The 23,648-nt window shown below is 37.4% G+C and overlaps 1 protein-coding gene and 1 long non-coding RNA gene across 9 annotated transcripts in view; one reads left to right on the top strand and one right to left on the bottom strand.

Moving 5' to 3' along the window:
- Nucleotides 1-23,648, bottom strand: part of LOC123529339 (bromodomain-containing protein DDB_G0280777-like) — a 272,760-nt gene that overhangs the window by 17,850 nt on the left and 231,262 nt on the right. For 5 of the 8 annotated variants that reach the window (XR_008366691.1, XM_045309646.2, XM_045309645.2 and 2 more), the window contains 2 exons: nt 20,678-20,750; nt 17,021-17,136 (listed from right to left, as the gene is read on the bottom strand). The exons of 2 other annotated variants lie outside the window; for them this stretch is intronic. Coding sequence is in view for 4 of the 6 variants with exons in the window: in XM_045309646.2 (XP_045165581.2) it covers nt 17,021-17,136; nt 20,678-20,750 (189 nt within the window). In the remaining 2 variants the exon portion in view is untranslated. The remainder of the gene's footprint in view (nt 1-17,020; nt 17,137-20,677; nt 20,751-23,648) is intronic. One more of the 8 variants, XR_008366692.1, reaches the window with a different exon arrangement.
- The window catches only part of LOC128547850 (uncharacterized), a 40,375-nt gene continuing 39,659 nt past the window's right edge, over nt 22,933-23,648 (top strand). The window contains exon 1 of the long non-coding RNA XR_008366695.1: nt 22,933-23,141. This is a non-coding gene — a long non-coding RNA (uncharacterized LOC128547850). The remainder of the gene's footprint in view (nt 23,142-23,648) is intronic.

Below are 23,648 nucleotides of genomic sequence, written 5' to 3'. Positions count from 1 at the left end.
GACTTATGGGTTCTGTACATTGTCTTGATGAGGTGATCATTTGACCCAAGTTTCACCAAACTTCACAAAAGTGATCACTGTCAAGACTAGATGTGAATATCGCAGGCAAGTTCCAGTCTGGTGTATTTTTAGCAGAGTTATGGCCCTTGATTCTTCAACTTTTATGTTTTAGCCACTTCTCTAAATAATAGGGTGGATTTCCAGCAAACCTTACAAGTGTGATCAGTGCCAAGTATTATTAATCCCCCGCCACGAGTGGTGGGGGGGGTTATAGGAATGGTCTCCGTCCATCCTTCCTTCCGTCTGTCTGTCCGTAACACTTTTGTGCCCGCTCCATATCTCCTAAACCCCTTGAAGGATTTTCATGAAACTTGGGTCAAATGATCATCTCGTCAAGACAATGTGCAGAACTCATGAGTCAGCCATGTCGGCTCAAGGTCAAGGTCACAACTCAAGGTCAAAGGTTTGAGCCTTCCATTTTGTGTCCGCTCTGTATCTCCTAAACCCCTTGAAGGAATTTTATAAAACTTTGATCAAATGATCATCTCATCAAGATGATGTGCAGAACTCATGAGTCAGCCATACTGACTCAAGGTCAAGGTCACAACTTAGGGTCAAAGGTTTGAGCCTTCTATTTTGTGTCCACTCTGTATCTCCTAAACTTCTTGAAAGAATTTTGTAAAACTTGGGTCAAGTGATCACCTCATCAAGATGATATGCAGAACTCATGAGTCAGCCATGCCCGATCAATGTCAAGGCCACAACTTAGGGTCAAAGTTTGGAGCCTTCCATTTTGTGTCCGCTTTGTATCTCCTAAACCTCTTGAAGGATTTCCATGAAACTTGGGTCAAATGATCACCTCACCAGGAGGATGCGCAGAACTTATGAGTCATCCATGTTGGGTCAAGGTCAAGGTCAAAGGTTTGAGTCTTCCATTTTGTGTCCGCTCTATATCTCCTAATTCCCTTGTAGGATTCATATGAAACCTGGGTCAAGTGATCACCTCATCGATGTGCAGAACTCATGAGTCAGCCATGCAGGCTCAAGGTCAAGGTCACACCTTAGAGTCTAAGGTTTGAGCCTTCAATTTTATGTCACTCTGTATCTCCTAAAACCCTACAAGGGTTTTCATCAAACTTGGGTCTCATGATCACCTCATCAAGAACTCATGAGTCAGCCATGTCAACTCAAGGTCAAGGTCAAAACTCAAGATCAAAGGTTTGAGCTCTGTATCTTCTAAACCCCTTGAAGGATTTTCATGAAACTTGGGTCAAATACTCTGAAATCATTAATGTTTGTGAGGGACTAATTTTTGTGGATTTCGTGGTTGAATCAATCCACGAAATTTAACCCCAACAAACACGTAATATTCCTATTCATTTTACGGTCAGAAGTTGAAATCCACGAATTTACATCCCCATGAAATTACTGTTTTGACCAAAACCATGAAATTTCATGCCCACGAAATTAAATGATTTAACAGTAATCACCTCATCAAGACGATGTGCATATTTCATGAGTCAGCCATGTCAGTTCAAGGTCAAGGTCACAGCTCAGGGTCAAAGGTTTATCCTTTCACCATCCATAACAGTGGCAGGGGATTTAGCTGTCTTTCAGACTGCCTTGTCATGCATATTATCAGCATGTTCCAGTTCAGTGATTTTCAGGGGAGTTATGGCCCTTTATTTGTTAATTTGTAATACTTTGGCAACTTGTCTTACACCATTTGGGCAGATTTCCACCAAATCTTACAGGATTTTAGTGCCAAGCCTAGTTATACACATCATCAGCATGTTCCAGTTCAGTGATTTTCAGCAGAGTTATGGCCCTTGATTTGTCATATATTATGGTGTTTTCACTACTTGCTGTATACAGTTAGGCTAAATTTTACCAATTGTCTCGAGTGATTAGTTTGAAATATAGTCGTGCAATTTAACTCTATGTTCTGATTAGATGATTTTCAGCAGAATTATGACCCATGATTTGTCAAATTCTTTGATCTTTGCTACTTCTCCTATATCACATGTTGGAATTCCACCAAATTTCACAGGATTTACCGCTGCTAAGCTTAGTTGTCTATTTCATTGGAATGTTATGGCCCAGTGATATTCCCTGGAGTTATGGCCCTTAATTTGTGATACTTTTTATAATATGTAGATATTATACTATGAAATGATTATACTATCTACTTGGGTACTATAACCCCGTTATTTATCTAAATAATGGCAATACAGATGATCCTGGTAAGCTTGTTTTATTTAACTAATTAACGTTACCATAGGATCATACTTCTGTGATATTTTTATGCGTGTTTTTTATTTTGTTTTAACGGAATTTGTATAGAATGTTTTGTATTAAGCATTAAGTATGTGTTTGTATATTATACAGGCTTTCAAGCTTTGTAATGTTTTCAGCGTAACGAATAAAAGCATAAACCGTGTTCTGACAATCTTCTGATTACTAACCCTGGTCGGCCCAGTTACATCTCTTAAGTGGTTCATGAAAAGAAATTCTGTTTGAAGATTTCATATTTTTAGCTCTGGGACTCTGGCAGACTGTCAAAGGGGCCAAGCTAAAACATTTGAATAAACTTAAGATGACCATACAGGGATGCTACAGATCAACTTTGGTGAAGATTTTATGACAAAAAGTTGTTTGATGGTTTCTATTTTCAGCTTTAGGGGTTCCGAACGGATTCATTAGGCCTAAAAAAATGTTTGTTTAGGTATCCCCACCTACCCTAAATTTTTGGCCCAACCCTAATTTTTTTATGGCCTTGGAGAATTTTTTTTCTCAACTTGCACTTTTTGAGCTTTAAACATGGTCAGTGATGTTAGAAATCAACTTACTGATGCTCTAAAGGCATAACCCCCTTATTTGTATTCATTTTTTGACACAAAAATAATTTCCGAAAAGTCCCACTTAATAAACAAGAGGGCCAAGATGGCCCTAGGTCGCTCACCTAAGAAACACTCCATAACAGTGTAAAACATGTTTGACCTAATGATTTCATGGAAACAAATATTCTGACCAATTTTCATTAAGATTGGACCAAAAAATTGGTCTCTTGCGATAAAACAAGCATTTTCTTAGATATGACCTAGTTTTTGACCCTAGATGACCCATGTTCAAACTCGACCTAGATTTTATCAAGGCAATCATTCTGACCAAAATTCATGAAGATCAACTGAAAAATACAGCCTCTATCACATACAGAAGTTTTTTCTTTGATTTGACCAAGTGACCTAGTTTTTGACCTCAGATGACCCATATTCAAATTCGACCTAGATTTCATTAAGGCAATCAACCTGACCAAATTTCATAAAAATCAATTGAAAAAATTACTATCACGTACTACTGTTGCCCATACACAAATGCTTTTCTCGGCATATTGACCTTAGGTTGACACTAGTTGTTGTTGACGACGCCAGATGACCCATTTTCGAACTCGGCCTAGATTTTATCAAGGTAATCATTCTGGCTAAATTTCATGAAGATCAGTTGAAAAATACAGCCTCTAATGCATACACAAGGTTTTTCTTTGATTTGACCTAGTGACCTAGTTTTTGACCCCAGAAGACCCATTTTCGAACTTGGTCTAAATTTCATCAAGGTAATCATTCTGACCAAAATTCATGAAGATCAATTGAAAAATACAGCCTCTATCGCATACACAAGGTTTTTACGTGATATGACCTAGTGACCTAGTTTTTGACCCCAGATGACCCATTTTCGAACTCGGCCTAGATTTCATCAAGGTAATCATTCTCACCAAAATTCATGAAGATCAATTGAAAAATACCACCTCTATCGCATACACAAGGTTTTTCTTTGATTTGACCTAGTGACCTAGTTTTTGACCCGAGATGACCCATTTTCGAACTCGGCCTAGATTTCATCAAGGCAATCATTCTGACCAAAACTCATGAAGATCAATTGAAAAATACAGCCTCTATCGCATACACAAGGTTTTTCTTTGATTTGACCTAGTGACCTAGTTTTTGACCCGAGATGACCCATTTTCGAACTCGGTCTAGATTTCATCAAGGTTATTATTCTGACCAATATTCATGAAGATCAATTGAAAAATACAGCCTCTATCGCATACACAAGGTTTTTCTTTGATTTGACCTAGTGACCTAGTTTTTGACCCGAGATGACCTATTTTCGAACTCGGCCTAGATTTCATCAAGGTTATCATTCTGACCAATATTCATGAAGATTAAATGAAAAATACAGCCTCTATCGCATACACAAGGTTTTTCTTTGATTTGACCTAGTGACCTAGTTTTTGACCTGAGATGACCCATTTTCGAACTCGGCCTAGATTTCATCAAGATTATCATTCTGACCAATATTCATGAAGATTAATAGAAAAATACAGCCTCTATCGCATACACAAGCTAAATGTTGACAGACGACGGACGACAGACGACGGACCCGGACATCGAGCGATCAGAAAAACTCACCTGAGCGGACAATTTTCTTTTAGGCCTTACATCAAGTTTATGAGAGTACTATGCAAGGATACTGCAGATCAAGTTTGGTGAAGACTCATCAACTGGTACATGAAAAGAAATTGTTAAAAGGTTTTTCTATTTTTAACTAAGTGTTCATTTGAACAAAAGTGAGGATGCTACAGACCAAGTTTTTGAAAGATCTATAAAGTCGTTCATGAGAAGAAGTTGTTTAAATATTCTTTCGATTATTAGCTCTTATGGCCTCTAAACGAGGTCAAGGAAATTCACCATACTGGCCCTTAGTTGCTCTTGCCCTAGCTGACCTTGAATATATGTATGACACACTGAATCATAAATAGTAATATCTATGTTTAGCATTAACAAGCAGCTAACACCTGACAGCATTTTGGCCGGGTTTTCTGAATTAGGTGATAATGAGTTAAAGTTCTAATAAAGGCATAAAATAAATAACCTCCAAATTAATAAGCACTATTAAAGGAAAAAGGGAAAAAAAGAAATGGACAGGTAGAAAATGAAATTAAAGAAATAAATTGGTGTAAAAAAATAAAAGAAAAACACCATTTTCAATGTTTATATCCCTGTGACCTTGACCTTTGACCCTGAAATCAATAGGGGTCATGTACACATCAAGACCAACATACGTATGAAGTTTCAAGGTCCTAGGTGAAATATTGTCCAGATATTGAGCGGAAACCATTTTCAATGTTCAGGTCCCTGTGACCTTGACCTCTGACCCAGTGATCCTGAAATCAGTAGGAGTCATGTACACGTCAAGACCAACATACTTATGAAGTTTCAAGGTCCTAGGTGAAATACTTATCCAGATATTGAGCGGAAACCATTTTCAATGTTCAGGTCCCTGTGACCTTGACCTTTGACCCAGAAATCAGCAGGGGTCATGTACACGTCAAGAGCAACATACCTATGAAGTTTCAAGGTCCTAGGTGAAATACTTAATCCAGATATTGAGCGAAAACCATTTTCAATGTTCAGGTCCCTGTGACCTTGACCTTTGACCCAGTGACCCCGAAATCAAAAGGGATCATGTACACGTCAAGATCAACAAACCTATGAAGTTTTAAGGTCCTAGGTGAAATGCTTGTCAAGATATTGAGTGAACAAAAAGGTTAACATGAGACTCATTATTTCCATCCATCCACCCGCCCGGACAGACCTAATCTATAAGCCGGATTTTTCTTCGAAAACCCAGCCGAAAACACAAAACAGTCAAGTGCCCCCATTTCAACAAATCTGAGGGAGAACTTTATATACCAAGTTTGATAAAGGTCCATCAAGTGGCTAATGAGTAAAAGTAAGGTAAAGGTTTTTCCATGTAATGGCCCCAAGTGCCCTTATCTGAAACTAATTGGGAGAATACCTTACAATGGAGATCCATCAAGCAGTTTGTGAGAAAAAGTCTTTTAAGGTTTTTCTATTTTCATCTCTAGCCTATTTCAATAATTTGCAAATTTTGGAGAGGACCTAAGACTAAGGACAGACTAAGTTTGATAAAAATCAACCAAACGGTTCATTAGAAGAAGTCATTTAAAGATTTTCCTATATATAGCTTTAGCGGCCCCTAAAATAGGCAAAGCGCCTCCATTTGAACAAAACTGAGACAGACCAAGTTTGAAGACTAAAAGATGCTTTTGCAGAAAAACACATTTCATCTCCAAAGCACAGTAGTATTAGGCAAGAAGTCTATAGGGGACAGGAGTGAAAGTCAAAGAGATACTGACAGTGGCTTAGTGAGATATACTTGATAGGGGGAAGCATCCTGTAAAGTTTGAAGGTGCTGAGACAAGAGGTTCTCAAGTTATCCAATCAAAATAGTTTTCCATGTTCAGGCCCCTGAGACCTTGATATTTGACAGAGTGACCCCAATAACAATAGGGGTCATCTTCTCAGCATGTCCAATCATCCCTTGAAGTTTCAACATTCTGGGTTAAGTGTTTCTCAAGTTATAGACTGAAAACAGTTTTACATGTTCTTGCCCCTGAGAACTTGACCTTTGATCGAGTAACCCCAAAAACTGTATGGGTCACCTACTCTGTAATTCCTATCACCTTATTAAGTGAGAACCCTCTGGGTCAAATGGTTCTCAAGTTATTGATCTGAAACGTTTTTCCATGTCTTGGCCCCTGTGACCTTGACCTTTGATCAAGTGGCCCCAAAATCAATAGAGGTCATCTACCCAGCATGTCCAATCATCCTATGAAGTTTCAACATTCTGCATTAAGTTGTTCTCAAATTATTGATTGGAAACTGTTTTCCATGTTCAGGCCCCTGTAACCTTGACCTCTCATCAAGTGACCCCAAAAACAATAGGGGTCATCTACTCTGTAAGTCCTATCATTCTATGAGTTTGAAGGTTCTAGGTCAAATGGTTCCCCAGTTACTGATCGTAAATGAAGTGGGACGGACAGGGCAAAAACAATATTTCTCCCCCAATGTGTGTATGTGGTGTGTGTGTTGGAGGGGGGGTGGGGACATAATGATGATACAGACCAAGTTTGATGAGGTTTCATCAAGTGGTTCACAAGTTGTTGTTTAAACATTTTTCAATGTTTACCTCTAGTGCCCCTCATTTGATCAAATTTGAGAGAGGCCCTTACAATGATTCTACAGACCAAGTTTGATGGAGATTTATCAAGCAGTTCATAAGAAGAAGTTGCTTAAAGGTATTTCTTTTTTATAGCTCTTATGGCTCCTCAAAGGGGCAAAGTGCCCTTATTTGTACTCAAAGCGGCAAAGTGCCCTTATTTGTATGTATTTGAGGACCTTATCATCATGCTACAGACCAAGACTGATCATCCATCAAGTGGCTTTATAAGAAATTGTTTGAATGTTTGTCTATTTTTAACTGAAGAGGCCCCTAAAAGAGACCAATAGCCCCTTTTTCAACAGGCTTGAGAGGGGATCTTGCCTGGATGCTACAGACCAAGTTTGGTATAATTCTGACCAGTAGTTTCAGCAAAGAAGAAGTTTGACAACAGATGACAGACCATCAGCTGATACTAATAACTCACCCTGAACCCTTGGTCCTTATTTCAGTGTTGTTTTTTTCTATTTCAAGCTTTGGCAGTCCCTAAAAAGGGGCTATTAGGAACAATCTGAACAACACTGAGAGAGATCTATCCGAGAATGCTTTGAACAAGTTTGTTGAAGACCCATGTGTTCGATAAGAAGTCCTTTATTGCAAAAGCAAAGCCTGATGATGGATGGCAGACAGAGACCATCACAATAGCTCACTCTAAACCTTTGGTTCAGGTTAGGTAAAAACATATAACTTCTTGACCAAAATGTTGTAAAGGCCAATATATTAATCTCTTATTTCTTTATCTAATTTTCTTTGTTTGTTTGACGTGTTTATAATTCATTACATTCTTTAAAAGGACCATAGAACTTTTTAAACAGTCAAACTGATAATTCTGGTAAAAAAGGAGAAAGTTTAAAATATCATACAAGAGAGCCATGATAGGCTATATCACTCATCTGACTCAAATGGGTACATTTCTTGGTAGAGGACCTCTCGAAATGCTATATACACAATGCCTAAGCTGAAGGTTTTTAGACAAGAAAACAAGTGATATCACAGGTGGGGCCAATTTGATAAGACTTGAACAAACTTGGTAGAGGACCACCAGACACAGTTTTGTGCCAAAAATTTAATATCCAGGGCTAGAGGTTTCAGACAAGAAGAATTTTTTAAGTTTTCCTATGTTAGTCTATGTAAAAACAAACAAGCAAATTTGATGAATTGGTATCCCCCGCCAAATGGGTTTGTGGTGAGGAATAGCAGCGAAATATATCCGGCAAAAAGTTAAGAATGTTACTAAGAAGCAAATAATCTCATAAGTCAGGATCAATTTAACAGAAAACGAATGTTATAAGTGTACATAATAAATGTATGTTACATTTTGATCCTGACTAATGAAATTATTTTGAATGGAATATGTTTATTGTAATAAGCTTAACTTTTAGAATTATATATGGAGTTATTTGAAATGTGAGCTTGAAGTGTATGTGTGTGTGTGTGTTCGGATTTAACGTCTTTTTCAACAATTTTTTAGTCATATAAACGACGGTGTCTACTTGTAGCAGTGAGCACAATGCCCAACTTTATAGTGCTGCCTCACTGGAATATCACGCCGTAGACACATGGCATGATATCCCACCCAGTCACATTATACTGACACCGGGCTGACCAGTCCTAGCACTATCCTCTTAATGCTGAGCGCCAAGCGAGGAAGTTGCTAGTACCATTTTTTACATCTTTGGTATGACGCGGCCAGGGATCGAACCCACGACCTCCCGCTCTCAAAGCGGACGCTTTACCACTAGGCTGAAGTGTAACTAGAACGAAATATTGTATTCGAGTAGTTTGGCACCAAGTGTCACTGTTTAACATGTACATATAAAAGAACAGATGTCCTTTAAAGAGAGCAAAATCAAGTAAGAAATCTGGAACATGGGTGGTGGCGGGGCTGAGAGGTGGGTTGGTGGTTGTGGTTACAACTTCACATGCTGATAAATATTCATGGAAGCTAGGTTTAAAAAATTTAAACAAAAAGGAATGAAAAAAAAATGTGTGTGTTTTTTTTTAAGGGGTGGGGGGTGGGGGAGGGTGCCCGGGTGAGGGTACAAAACTTCACTTGTTGATAATACTTATTGATGGAAAAAAAAAAAGAAGAAAGACTAGAAATGTGTCCATGGGACACAGATGCACCCACTATATGACAAAGGACAAATTTTTTCCTAGGTCAGGGGCCATAAACTCCTACAATACTGAATGAATCCGGACGCGTAACCCCAGGTGCACAACTGCACATGCTGACCAACATTCCTGTAAACTTTGGTGACTCTAGGTCAAATAATTTTGGAGCTACACGCGACACAACATTAAAATGACCAATTTTTAACTAAGTCAGGGGCCATAACTCCTACACGACTGAATGAATCCTGACGCGAAATCCTAGGTGCACAACTGCACATGCTGACCAACATTCCTGTAAACTTTGGTGACTCTAGGTCAAATACTTTTGGAGTTACATGCGACACAACATTAAAATGACCAATTTTTTACTAAGTCAGGGGCCATAACTCCTACATGACTAAATGAATCCGGACGCGAAACCCCAGGTGCACAACTACACATGCTGACCAACATTCCTGTAAAGTTTTGTGACTCTACGTCAAATACTTTTGGAGCTAGGCGTGACACAACATTAAAATTACCAAGTTTTACAAAGTCAGGGCCCATAACTCATACATGACTGAATGAATCTGGAAGCGAAACCCCAGGTGCACAACTACACATGCTGACCAACATTCCTGTAAAGTTTTTTGACTCTACGTCAAATACTTTTGGAGCTAGGTGCGACACAACACTAAAATTACCAATTTTTACAAAGTCAGGGCCCACAACTCATACACGACTGAATGAATCCGGACGCAAAACCCCGGAAGGACGGATGGACAAGGGCAAATCTATATGCTCCCCCACCAAAGTGGGGGCATAAAAAATTGGGCGGGGGGTGGGGTGGGGAAGGGATGCTGCATGATCGGGGTGACTGGGTGGAGGAGTGAGATGGGGGAAGGGTACAACTTTGTTTGCAAGCTGATAAATATTCATGGAATGTTTGAAAAATTTTAAAATAAGGAATGAAAAAAAAAAAAATAAAAAATTTGAGGGTGTGTGTGTGTGTGTGACCAAGGCGGTGGGGGTGACTGGGTGTGGGTGCACAACTTCACATGTTTACAATAAATGTTCATGGAAAAAAATGAAAGAAGTTTAATGAAATTCTACCAATTGGTTAGTTTGTTATGTACAAATATGTGGATTTTTAAACAATTAAAGGGCAATAACTCTGAAGTTACTAAAGAGATCCTAACGAAATTGTGTGTGCAGTATCACATTATGGTGATCTAAATTCAATTTGAGTTTTATAGTTCTAGGTTAAATGTATCACAAGTTATGAAGCAGAAATTGCCATATTTATAGTACCCTATATAGTTATAACACTAGAAACTTCTAAGGGCCATAACTCTGGTGTTACTTGGGCAATCTGACGGAAACTTGGCGGGCTGCATAATCCCATAGTGGTGAACATGTATATGAAGTTTTATTTAAATATTCCCAACCACTTCCTAGGTATGGCTCTGGAAGGAAAGACAGACAACGCCAAAACTATATCCCTCCGCCTTTGGCGGGGGATAATAAACCACTGCGCAGGACCAATTTTGACACAAGGGGCATGATTTGAACAAACTAAGTAACTTGGTAGAGGACAAGTACACAATGCTACAAGCTCTGAGCCTTATGGATTTAAAGGATAACATTTTTAAAGATTTTCTTACGTAGGTTTAAGTAAAACTTGTCATCCCAAGGGGGCCAGTTTTGACCCTAGGGGCATAATTTGAACAATATTGGTAGGGGACTACCATAGATACCCATATATAATGCGCAGTTTTTTGACCCCCGGGACCACCCCCGAAGTGTGGGTGCGCATAATACACAGGTATAGACAATTTTCCAACTTCAAAACAAGTTTGTTACTGATGTTCGCCATTTTGGTAAAGGGAAACTACTACCCGCGCTTACTGTCACCGCTAAAGTCTAAGATTGCCGTTACGTTCCGTAAAAGATCGAATGGTTTATTTTTCTTTCAAACAAAATTAATTCCATATAAATTTAAAAGTATTTTGATGAAAGAAATGTTAGTAAATCACAAAAATTATGATACTAATTAAAGATCGAGAATTATCTTCAACCAAGATCAAACTGTGAACAACATAATTGACACGAGGTGAAACATTATTTGCCGGTAATTACTGCCTATTTGATCGTGACAAAAAGACTATCACACCTTTTGTTATTGGTTTGAATTGAGAAGCTCCTGTCATTTTGAAAGATACCATTCCGAAATATTGAATCAGCTGCTATTTATTTATTCAAAATAGTTAATTAAAAAAGGTAAAACAACAAATATAACGATATTTTACTGGTTTTATTTTCGAGAAAACAAAAATTGATAGTATCGTGAGACCGATGCTGCTCTTCGCCGCGGAGATAAAATTTATTACCAGTGTCGATGTAAACTCTACTTTCGTTTTTCATCCACTTCAAAATTGACCAAAAATATTTTTCTCTCAGGATTTTGGGCTAAAATCGGGGGTGCGCATTATACATGGGTATCTATGGTACTAGAAAATGCTAAGTACCAAATACCTTAGCTCTGGGCCTTGCAGTTTTAGAGACAACTGTGAAAGTCTTTCCTTCTAGTTACCATGGCAACCAGAATTCTGCTTGGAATTCAATTTTTTGAACAACTTTGGTAGAAGATCACGCAAGGAACATCCAGGCCAAGCTTCTTAACTTCAACCAAATCATTTCAGGGATGTTGTTTGAAGAGAAGTGCAGATAGATGGACAACAGAGTAATCACAATAGCTTACCCTGAGATGCTCATGTAAGCTAATAAAACGTACAGGGAATGCAACTAAGGATAAATATTTTCTGTCTTAAAGGTGCTTCCTAAACTCTAATGGAGACATACATTTTGGTTGCTCTGGAGAGTTGTTGTTGTTGTTGTTCAAAGTGAGTTTGCCTTTCTGGTTTTACTGTATTTGCAACTGTAACTATTTATCTAGTTTTAATAAACACTGACTACAGCTGGTTTAATGTTGTTGTTTTTTCCTGCATGTTTTTAGTTATGGTGTTCCTTCAAGATCATATCTGAGAAAAGTTCTAGTAATGATATTTTTGATCAATCAAATATATAACAAGAGCTGTCCGTAAGACAACATGCTTGACTTTACTCAGTGCTTGACACTGAATTAGAGCTTTGCCAGTAAAACTTTTATAAAACTTTAACCAAAAAATTCTTAGTTAAAAAGAGGCATAAGTCTGTCAAAATTCAATCAGAGTTATGGGGATTGTTTCTCCTGGTAGAGACTTTGACAGTAAATAACTTTTTTAAGTTTTAAGTCAAAAGCTTTAATAGTAACAGAGATATTTGTCTTTATCAAAAACTTTAACCAAAAAATTTTAAGTTAAAAAGGGGCATAACTCTGTTAAAATTCAAATCTGAGTTTAGGTTAAAAAGGGGCATCACTCTGTCAAAGTTCAAATCAGAGTTATGGGGTTTGTTTCTTCTGGTGTATACTTTGGTGTATACTTTAATAGTAAATAACAGTTTTAAGTTTCAAGTCAAAAGCTTTGATAGTAACAGAGATATTTGACTATCAACAACTTTAACCAAACAAGAGGGCCACGATGGCCTTATATAGCTCACCTGAGTTTTGTTGCTTGCTTGAACAAGTTTCTTTGCTAAAGTTTCAAAAACAAAAAAGAAGGCCAGTAGGTCAAAGTAAAGGTAATTCAAGATAACTACTGAAATCTGTATGAAAAATTATACAGGTGGTCTAAACCTCTTTGCTGTAGCTTTAAAAACAAGAAAGTAGGTAAGTTGTAGTGATTTCTCGATTGTCACCGACAATGGAATAATCGTCGTTAATTTTTCAGGTCAGTGACAATCGATTTTGTGTGAGACAAGCGATTGTCGGGTAATAATAGATCTAATTTTCCATGTATTAATTTACTTAACCTGCTAAACAGGGCTACACGTATTCAGGACCCTATTCCGACGACAGGAGTTGTTCCGCCATTTTACGAAAATTTTTGGTCAAGGAAGAGCACTCATTTGCATTTAAGTAATTCAAGGGCCATAATTCTCAAGTGCCTCGGGCGATTTGGCTAGTTATGTTCAAATACATTTGGTTCAAGGTTGGTGAAGATCGGATGAGAACTGTTCGACTTAGAGCATGGACAAGAGTAAAAAGGCCGATTTTCGGTAATTCAAGGGCCATAATTCCGAAGTGCCTGGGCCAATTTAACTGGTTATCGAACCTGGGTGAGGACTTATGGTCAAACACATTTTGTTCAAGTTTTGTGAAGATCGGATGAGAAATGTTTGACTTAGAGCGAGGACAAGAGTAAAAAGGCCGATTTCCGGTAATTCAAGGGCCATAATTCAGAAGTGCCTAAGCCAAATTGGCTAGTTATCGAACTTGGCTGAGGACTTCTGGTCAAACACAGTTTGTTTAAGTTTGGTGAAGATCTAATGAGAACTGTTCAACATAGAGCGCGGACAAGAGTAAAAAGGCCGATTTTCGGTAATTCAAGGACCATAATTCCGAAGTGCCTAGGCCGATTTGGCTCGTTATCGAATATGGCTGAGGACTTATGGTCAAACACATTTTATTCAAGTTTGGTGAAGATCGGATGAGAAATGTCTGACTTAAGACTGCGGACAAGATTTGTGACAGACACGCACAGAGACAGGATTAAATCAAAATGTCTCCCACACCACTGTGTGAACAGTCCTATATGATGCAACATACCAAAATATTAAAGCCCTAGGCTATGTGGTTTTGTGCATGAAGATTTTCAATGTTTTCCCTATAGAAGTCTATATAAACCATGTGAGGGTGGTGCCATATTTGATCCCAGGGAGACAATTTGAACAATCTTAGTAAAGGACTACAATAGAACGCTACAGTAAACCTCGCTTATAAGGAACAGTTTGGGACCTCTAAAAATTGTTCCTTATAACCGAGGTTCCTTATATCCGTATAGCGAACTAATTCCTTGTAACCGAGGTTTGTGTAACGAACACAATTTGTATAGCGAACACTATTTGACCGACGTTTGATTTTGATTATATGATATGTTGCAGCCCTTACCTTGCTCGGCAGCATGTTATGTGAAAAGGCATCAATACTAATATAAAATAAATGTTCAAATAATTAATACAAAAATGTTAAATTAGACTACTAATTCTAACACGATCCGTAGCAGTTGCTATATAAACATATAGCGAAATCGCCTATACATGAATCTACGATAAAATATAGCTCTTCCATTCCGCCCTACGATTGTAACATGACTGTAATATTCTACTCTGCTTCGATCCGTTATATTACAGTATAATACCGACTAAATATTTGACTTTTTCAGTGCTAGTAGTAATAAAAAGTACATCAAATTTTCTGAAACAAACAATTTCTAACTGATGAACTTATTTGTTTATATTTTTATCGTAAGAAAATGTTTCAGCCCGGTAAGTTTCAATTTCAACACCAGTGCATCTATGTCTGAACGTGTGTGTAGTTTACAATTTCTGCGTAGTAGGCACCACAAATGTCAACTAGATTCTACTTTGACAGTAAATAAATCATAATTCATGTCATGTTCCAATCTTCCAGACTAAAGTGTTTACGTGTTTATATGCCGCCGCAATGTTCTGGCGTGTATGTTTCAGTGCCACTATGTAGGTGACGTGTACTATTTTTAGAAACTGCATATATAAACTTTGAATTAAGTATTTACCTCTGATTTCTATATCCGACCTTAGATGTTATTGAAAATAACATTTTCACGGCAATAACTACTTAATACTTTAATTAAAATTTACTGAATATCGGAAAATTCCGATTGATGCAACGCTTTCTATTCATGGGGAGGTTTTTATAATAGCATACGGCCAGCCGAATGACATATCGCGCTAAAATGTAGTGCTGTAAAATGCGATGAATTTGCGTGGTTAGAATCGAAATAATAAATATGTTCCAATAATTTTATCAGTTAATAAATTATGGGCAGTCGTTCGGATGCGAATATTAAATCACTCGTGCTACGCACTCGTGATTTAATTATTACGCATCCGAGCTCCTGCCCATATTTTATTAACTGATAAAATATAGGCACATATTTATTATTTCTTAATTAAAATTTAAAAGTAGGGTGTTTATGACATACAGTGCATTACGAATAGACAACGGCGCCATACATACGGACTAAAGTGTAAATTATACCTATAGTTTTGCTATTGTCCATTTTAGCACCTGCTATAATTTTTACAATTGGAAATTTAATAAACTAGATTGTTTGCTATTGTTAATCACGCGTAATTAACACATTTATTTAGGATAGTATGACATGACCGTGTCCACGACTGATTTTCGTTTACTATTGTTAACATGAAATACCTAATACATGTGGCTCTCAAACACAATCTCGAGTAATGGTCATATTATTTATTTTCTTTTTATCATATCCGCGAAATAACAAACTAAAGATCATAGAAATGAAATTATATGTATAAAAGCGCGTGAAAGTGCCGACGTTACTCTGACATCATCAGCGATTCCCCTGTTTATTTCCAGTTTTCAATAATTTTTATTCTTTATGTCTGTTCACTATAACCGAGGGGTTTTCCATTGAATTTCGCACTTTGGGACTAGAAAAAGTGTTCCTTATAACCGAGTGTTCCTTATAACCGAGTTCCCTATAACCGAGGATTTTTACATTGAATAAAGAAGGAACTAGATCGGGGAATTGAAAACCGTTCCTTATAACCGAGTGTTCCTTATATCCGAGTTCCTTATAAGTGAGGTTTACTGTACCTATTAAATAACAAAGCCCTAGGCCATGTGGTTTTGTATAGGAAGATTTTCAAAGTTTTCACTATATAAGTCTATACAAGAGGGTCAAACAAACCAACCCGTTACTATTTTTAGGACATGACTGTCGTCTGCACCTCTGTAAAAATGAAATATATGATTCTGCCAGGGTATCGTGTTTTGTACGTAAAAACCTCCCAAAACACATAAATACATCAACATTTATTGTATAAAATACCAAAACCTTGTTCACAGATTTTTTCACCCGAACACATTCTACTTGCTGGTCTATATAGTTGTAATTGTGAACACGTTCTAGGTAAGGGTAAACAAAAGTTTAGGTATGAAAAATTAAAAGTTATTCTATTTTTGCAAGCTTAGACTATTAAGAATCAGCAACCTAGAAAAAAAGATCCTGAACAAGAGGGCCAAGATGGCCCTAGGTCGCTCACCTGAGTAACACACCATAACAGTGTAAACATGTTTTACCAAGTGATTTCATGGAGACAAATATTCTGACCAATTTTCATTAAGATTGGACCAAAAAACGTGGTCTCCAGTGGAAACAAGCATTTTCTTTAATTTGGCCTAGTGACCTGGTTTTTTACCCCACATGACCCAGATTCGAATGTGTCCAAACTTTCACGAAAACAAACATTCTGACAAAGTTTCGGGAAGATTGGAGCCAAAAAGTGGCCTCTAGAGTGTATACAAGCTTTTCCTCTGATTTGACCTAGTGACCTGGTTTTTGACCCCACATGAGATAGATTTAAAATCATCCAAGGCTTTATGATAACTAATATTCTGACCAAGTTTTATGAAGATAGAATCAAAAATGTGCCCCCTAGGGTGTAAACAAGCTTATTCTTTGATTTGACCCAGTATCGAACTCATTCGAGATTTTATTGAGGTTAACATTCTGACCAAGTTTCATTAAGATTGGGCCAAAATTGTGACCTCTAGAGTGTTAACAGTCAAATTGTTGACGACGGACGAGGGACACAGGGCAATCACAAAAGCTCATCTGAGTGCAAGAGCTCAGAAGAGCTGAAATGAAAAACAAAGACAAATTACTTGAAACTCTTTTTTAAAATTTGTGCCGACATATTGCTCATCTATATCTGTAGACAGCTCTTTCAGATTTGGAGTGCACTCAGTATCAGACGACACTGCAGATACTTGCTGAATATCTGAAACACAAATCATGCATGTCATTTTAGGTGTTCCAATGTATTATTATTTGGGATGGCAACACATATTCGTTCATTACACATATATTCGAATACTGTTTTCACTTTTCGAATGTTTGGAAAAAATAAAATCACGACAAATCTAAATGAAAGAACCAAAATATTCTTTTATTTATTTTGCAAAAATCTGCTTTCGTTATATGAGGGAAAATGGTTTCTGGCATTGTAGAACATCTCACTTGTATATATTAGTGCTCAAAGAATTTGTGGACTGAAAAGAAACTAGATGTGTGTCCATAGGACACTGATGGACCCACTTCCTGTCACTGTACATGGTTTCATGTGGATATTTTTTTTAAATATATGCAACACAACTTCATGTGTATTTTTAACAAAGTTAAGGATCATAACTCTGGTTTTTTTTGTTTTTGTTGGATTTAACGTCGCACCGACACATGAGAGGTCATATGGCAACTTTCCAGCTTTAATGGTGGAGGAAGACTCCAGGTGCACCTCCGTGCATTATTTCATCACGAGCCGGCATCTGGGTAGAACCACCGACCTTCCATAAGCCAGCTGGATGGCTTCCTCACATGAAGAATTCAACGCCCTGAGTGAGGCTCGAACCCACATCGATGAGGAGCAAGTGATTTGAAGTCAGCGACCATAACCACTCGGCCACAGAGGCCCCCATAACTCTGGTGTTGCTGCATGAAATCCCAGGTGTGGCTGTGTGAAATCCCAAACAGAACACCAAGTGTACAACTTCACACGCTAAAACAATAACTTGGGTGCAAAAATTCACATGCTGAATGATATTCCTTCATGGTTTGAGGACACTAGGTGAAATACTTTTTAAGATATAATTATGCAACACAGACTTTTAAGCATATGATGTGTACTTTTCACTGAGTCAAGAACCATAACCCTGGAATCCAATACAGAACATCAGGTGCACAACTTCAAATGCTATATAACAATCCTCTAATTTTTCATGACGCTAAGTAAAATACTTTTTGAGATACATGCAACAAAAACTCATATACCTTTTATCCATATTTTTTTATTAATTCAAAGGCCATAACCTTGGTCTGACCAAGATAAATCCAAACAAGAGAGTCATGATGAACCTATATCGCTCACCTTTTAAACATGGCCTTGGAATCATCAATATAAACATTCTGACCAAGTTTTATGAAGATAGGGTCATAAATCTGGCCTATTACATAGTGTTAACAAGCTATTCCTTTCATTTGAGTTGTGACCTAGTTTTTGACCACACATGGCCCAGTTTCGAACTTGGCATAGGAATCATCAAGATAAACATTCTTACCAAGTTTCATGAATATAGGGTCATAAATACGGCCTCTAGTGTTAACAAGCTTTTCCTTTGATATGAGCGGGTGACCTAGTACTGACCCTGTATGAATAAGTTTTGAACCTGGCATAGGAATCATTAAGATAAACATTCTGACCAAGTTTCATGAAGATAAATGTGGCCTCAAGAGTGTAAACAAACTTTGATTTGACCTGCTGACCTAGTTTTTGACCCCACATGACCCAGTTTCAAACTTGGCCTAAAGATCATCAAGATAAACATTCTGTGCAAGTTTGTATCAAATCAAAGCATAAATGAAACCTCTTTATGACTGAAAGGGCCAAAATAGAAAATTTTGCCTCTTTCAGGGGCAGTAACTCTAGAGGCCATGATGGAATCTAGCCAGTTTTCAAAAGGAACCAAGATCTTGTTGTGACTTAAGTTGTGTGTAGGTGTGGTTAAAATCAAATGTCATTTCTATTGTGTTCACACTTGAAGGTAAAAATTAACAAATTTTGGTTCTTTCAGGGCTCAATCAGGGGCCATAACTCCAGACCTATGATTGGGTCTGATGGATTTATCATGGAATCCTTTCAGGGCTCAATCAGGGGCCATAACTCCAGACCTATAATTGGGTCTGATGGATTTATCATGGAATCCAAGATCTATCGTTGTTAAAGGTATTTTGCAAGTTTGTATTAAATCAAACCATAAAGGAAGTCTCTGTATGGCTGCAAAAACCAAAATAGCAAATTTTGGCCCTTTAAGAGGCCATATCTAACTCTGGAACCTTTGACGCGATCTGGCCAGTTTTCGAAAGGAACCGAGATATCATGCCAATACAAATTGTATGCAAGTTTGAATAAAACAGATTGCAAAATGTGGTCTCTATCGTGTTCACAAGCCAAAATAGCAAGTTTTGGCCCTTTAAGGGGCAATACTCCGGAAGCCATGATTGGATCTAGCCAGTTTTTGAAATGAATCAAGATATTATGCCAATACAATTTGTATGCAAGTTTGATTAAAATTGATTGCAAAATGTGGTCTCTATTGTGTTCACAAGAAATTGTGGACGGACGGACGACGAACAAAGGGTGATCACAAAAGCTCACCTTGTCGCTACTACATAACTTCACATATCCTTAGGACGGCCAGCACATATTTATGCAATCTCGCCAAGAAAATGACGTCACTCGACCTTCAGCTATTTCCCGAAGTAAAGAAAATGAAAGTAGAAATGCTAAACTTGAAAACGAAAGCCGTATTTTGATTTGTAGATAGTCAGGGGTCACGTGCAGGGATCACCCTGTCTAAATGTATGACCAAGGGTACATTGATAATTTTGGAACTTTATCAAATCGCTCAAAATGTCATTTTTGATGTTGTCCAAGTGTCAGTATATGCCTCAGATGTAAGATATAACCATATTTGAGAGCTGCAGACCTAGACATTTCAGAAATATTTTCAAAATAAATTTCGTGTAATAAATGTTTCTACGGAAGCGTGAAAGGGCCATCAGACGCTAATAGGTTTTAGTACGTTAAGGCTACGGAAAAGATAATCATCAAAAATGCTCAGGTGCACTAAAAACTGTATGTTAGTCCATAGGATATTGGTGTCTCCACCTCCCGTTACTAATATGGTTACTTTTCTTTAGCGCGAGATCGTAGGGCACCACTTTCACACATCCCTGCAGTGTCAATGTCTTTTCTGCAGGATTGGCAATACCCTTTGGATATTTCACCCCATTCTCTCATCCAGGGATAAGTTTTGGACCACTCCCAATTAAAAACACACTTTCTCATACTGATAAACCATCAAAACAAGCGGAAAACAACAAATTCACAACAAAACAGAGGGCGCCATTTTTCCACATTTGTAAGGGAGGTAACACTTATCAGTTAGTACAAACTTTCCTACTCAACAATTTTGTACCGGGAAGAACTCGAAAGTCTTGCAAAATACGGGGTGCTCGCGTCCTCCGCCTCTTATTTGAGTGCCCTCCACTTCTCTTCCGAGCGCCCTGAATTATTGGTCTGCATTGTTTTACAAGAATTCTGATCAATCTAGGCAGGAATTATTGAAATTCAGTACTTTTCAAGGATATTCAATGATTCTCAAGTACTTTTTAAGATGAAACTCATTTTCAAGGACTTTTCAAGACACCTTTTCAGTTTCAAGCCTATGTAAACCCTGCTCTAGTCAATGTTGACTTCCTCTCACCTTGAACTTTCCTTTGGATAAATATATCTGTAACAGAAAGCGATGGTGAGGAGTCTGCACTGCTGTTACCTGACTGAAAGTATAAATAAGCAGAATTTTAAAACAAATATCAACAACAGGGCCATGATCGTTCTATACCATTCACCCGAGCTTAATGATGTATCACTGGCCTTGTGGCCCCCATGTTGTTTTTTTTTAACCTTTAGCCTGCTGGCAGCAAGTGATTCTGCCTTTGCGACCAGTGTAGGCCAAGATCAGCCTGCACCTCCATGCAGGCTAATCATGGTCTGCACTGTTTGTTATTCTGTCAGTGATATCAGTGAATTTTCAATGTACACCCCTTCGAATAGTAAATTGTATTGCCTAAATTGAATGATGGACCAGTCAATTTTAGAAATTTAGCAGGGTAAAGGTTAATCAACATGGCACTGACTGTTCATTTAGTAGGACATGAAAGAAACAACTATATAAAATTATTTTGCCATTATACAAGCCGTTTCAGACAAGATGTTTTTCCAAGTGTCCATGCATGTCCTATATACATTTCAAAATTTGACTATATAGCAATCTATCTCATAATTTTTTTGCATGCCCCTACTAGTTTCAGTAATACACTAGAGGTAAATTTCAGTCCTTAAGCTATTTATCATATATACTAGTAAGCTGCTTTTACCATTTTTAATTTTCATAACTGTTTAAAAACACAATCATCCAATTGTCAGTACCGTATAATTCTGGCCATACGTCAAGGTTTTTTTTACCAAATTATCAGTTCTGAAGTCAAAGGTCGACTTTTGGCTGCATAACCAAACGCAGTCATGATCCTCTCTCCATTTTCGGATCGAACACAGTGCATATAAGGCATTCTGGCATACAGACACTAAATAGAAAAATGGCGCGAAAAAAAAAATGGTAGTCGCATAATGGTGGATACAAATAGTCCTCAGTTTTTTCGCTGTGTAGAGCTATTTTCCTTATTTTCTTTGCAAATTTTTTGATAAGATCACATGACAGATCTATGCTTGACATGATGATAGCATTTTGATCATGAAATAACACCATGACAAAATTTTTCATGGAAACTTAGATCATACACCACCAGTATAATTTGGGGTCTCATTTTTTAGCTGATTTTGCAGTTTGTGTGTTTGACTGAAATTATTTTTCTTGCATCAAACATGACCCCCACTTTTCTTTTGATTTTTATTTAGCACTGACAATATTCTTCAAGAAAATGTAGTTTACAGACATTTAAAATGGGTCCTTATGTGTGCTGCGGCCATTGGAAATAGGTCAATTTTATACAGAATAAAGAACAACAACTATTCAGTGTTATAACCTTCTAATAAGTTTGTTATGATTTTCGCCATTTTGATAAAGGGAAACTACTCTTTGCGCACTAATTGTCTAGGTTAAAAACGACGATTGCCGTTACATTCTGTAACTAAACAAAATTAGTTTTATTTAAAGTAAATTGTATTTTGAAAAAAAAAATATGAAAAAATCGTAAATTTTATTATAGAACCGAACAGAACAGAACAGATAATTTATTCAGACTTGTACATGTGTACATCGTCAAATATACATTGAACATAATAAAACATCAATAAATAAAATCACAATGATCAAAGTTATACAGGATCTTCACATTTATACTAATAAAAGATCGACTATTACCTTTAACCGAGACCAAACTGTGAACAACAAAACTGACACGAGGCATCTCACAAATTGCTGATAATTACTGTCCATTTGATCTACAAAGTTTAACAGATCGTTACAAAGGACGAGTTTTGGTTTGAATTAAGAACTTGATGTCATTCTGATGCCATTTTTGTTGTTGTTTAACAAATGATACATGCCGGGGGGGGGGGGGGGGGGGGGGGGGGGGGGGCGTGGGAGCATTAATTATCTTACCATCTATTGTCACCATCGGCAAACAATTAGCAGTTTAATGGTACACTTAAACTGATCCACTGCCACATTTTCAATCTCGCTAATCAGAGCCAATTTAAATCAATTAATTCTAATGCTTACAACCTTCAAATGTACAACTCCACTTTGCTTTGAAATTTACAGCTTCAAAAGACTTTAATAGTCTTAACAAGTTGTAAACAACATCCTGGGTGTTGTTTTGAAGTATGCCGAGATAAATGTCACGTCTCACTGAAAAACAATGGCCCTTTATCGATCTTTGGTTGGCTAAGGGCAGTTTGATTGACAGCGGAGGGCGGGGAGAAAACAACATAATTTGATGCAACTGCACTGATTTTTCATCTGAGAGTTGTTGACAGTTTTATTGCATTTTATCACTTTTTAACTAAATGGATCATTAATTTATGAAAGAGGACAAAGAGGGTCTTGATCCCTGTGATTTAGTGCCATTACTAGCAGAGAATACTCGATAGTGATTCTGTTAGTGAGTTTGATGGATGTTAATGACTGATGGATAAACCACTGAAACGTAGGTAGAACTACAAATCTATAATTTTGTTCATGTGTCTGATTATTGATTTTTTTTCTCACTTTACTAAGTAATTTTTCATGCTTATTAATAGTGCTAGATAAATCATATATCTAAAGGCTTGTTTGATAAAGGCACTTGCTACAGATTTTCCGGACGGGTCGATATTTACCCCAACACCGTGCCAATTTGGTTGTGTTTCTAATCAATGTAGCTCACTGCAGACTTGGTGCGGTCTTCTGCGCATGCACGGAAGTGATTATCTAATGTCGCGTATGGCAAAAATTCGCAAATTACTGTATGTTCGCATGCATTTAATTTACAAAATGTATAATATACTGACTAAAGGTTAGGGTAAGTATCACCATGGTTACAAAATATATACATTTAAAGTACTTTTAGTTCAAATTGCTTCAATCCGACATATACTGGAGTCTGTTATCTATACCAGCGCTCAAACTCTGCATTGAGTCACAGCTGTTTCTAATCCCGTACCGTACCCGTACC

This window comes from Mercenaria mercenaria, chromosome 13 (assembly GCF_021730395.1).
Source record: "Mercenaria mercenaria strain notata chromosome 13, MADL_Memer_1, whole genome shotgun sequence".
In the NCBI taxonomy this organism is placed as follows: Eukaryota; Metazoa; Mollusca; class Bivalvia; order Venerida; family Veneridae; genus Mercenaria; species Mercenaria mercenaria.
Note: the sequence above shows the minus strand (reverse complement) of the source record. Positions and strands in the feature narration are given on the sequence as shown.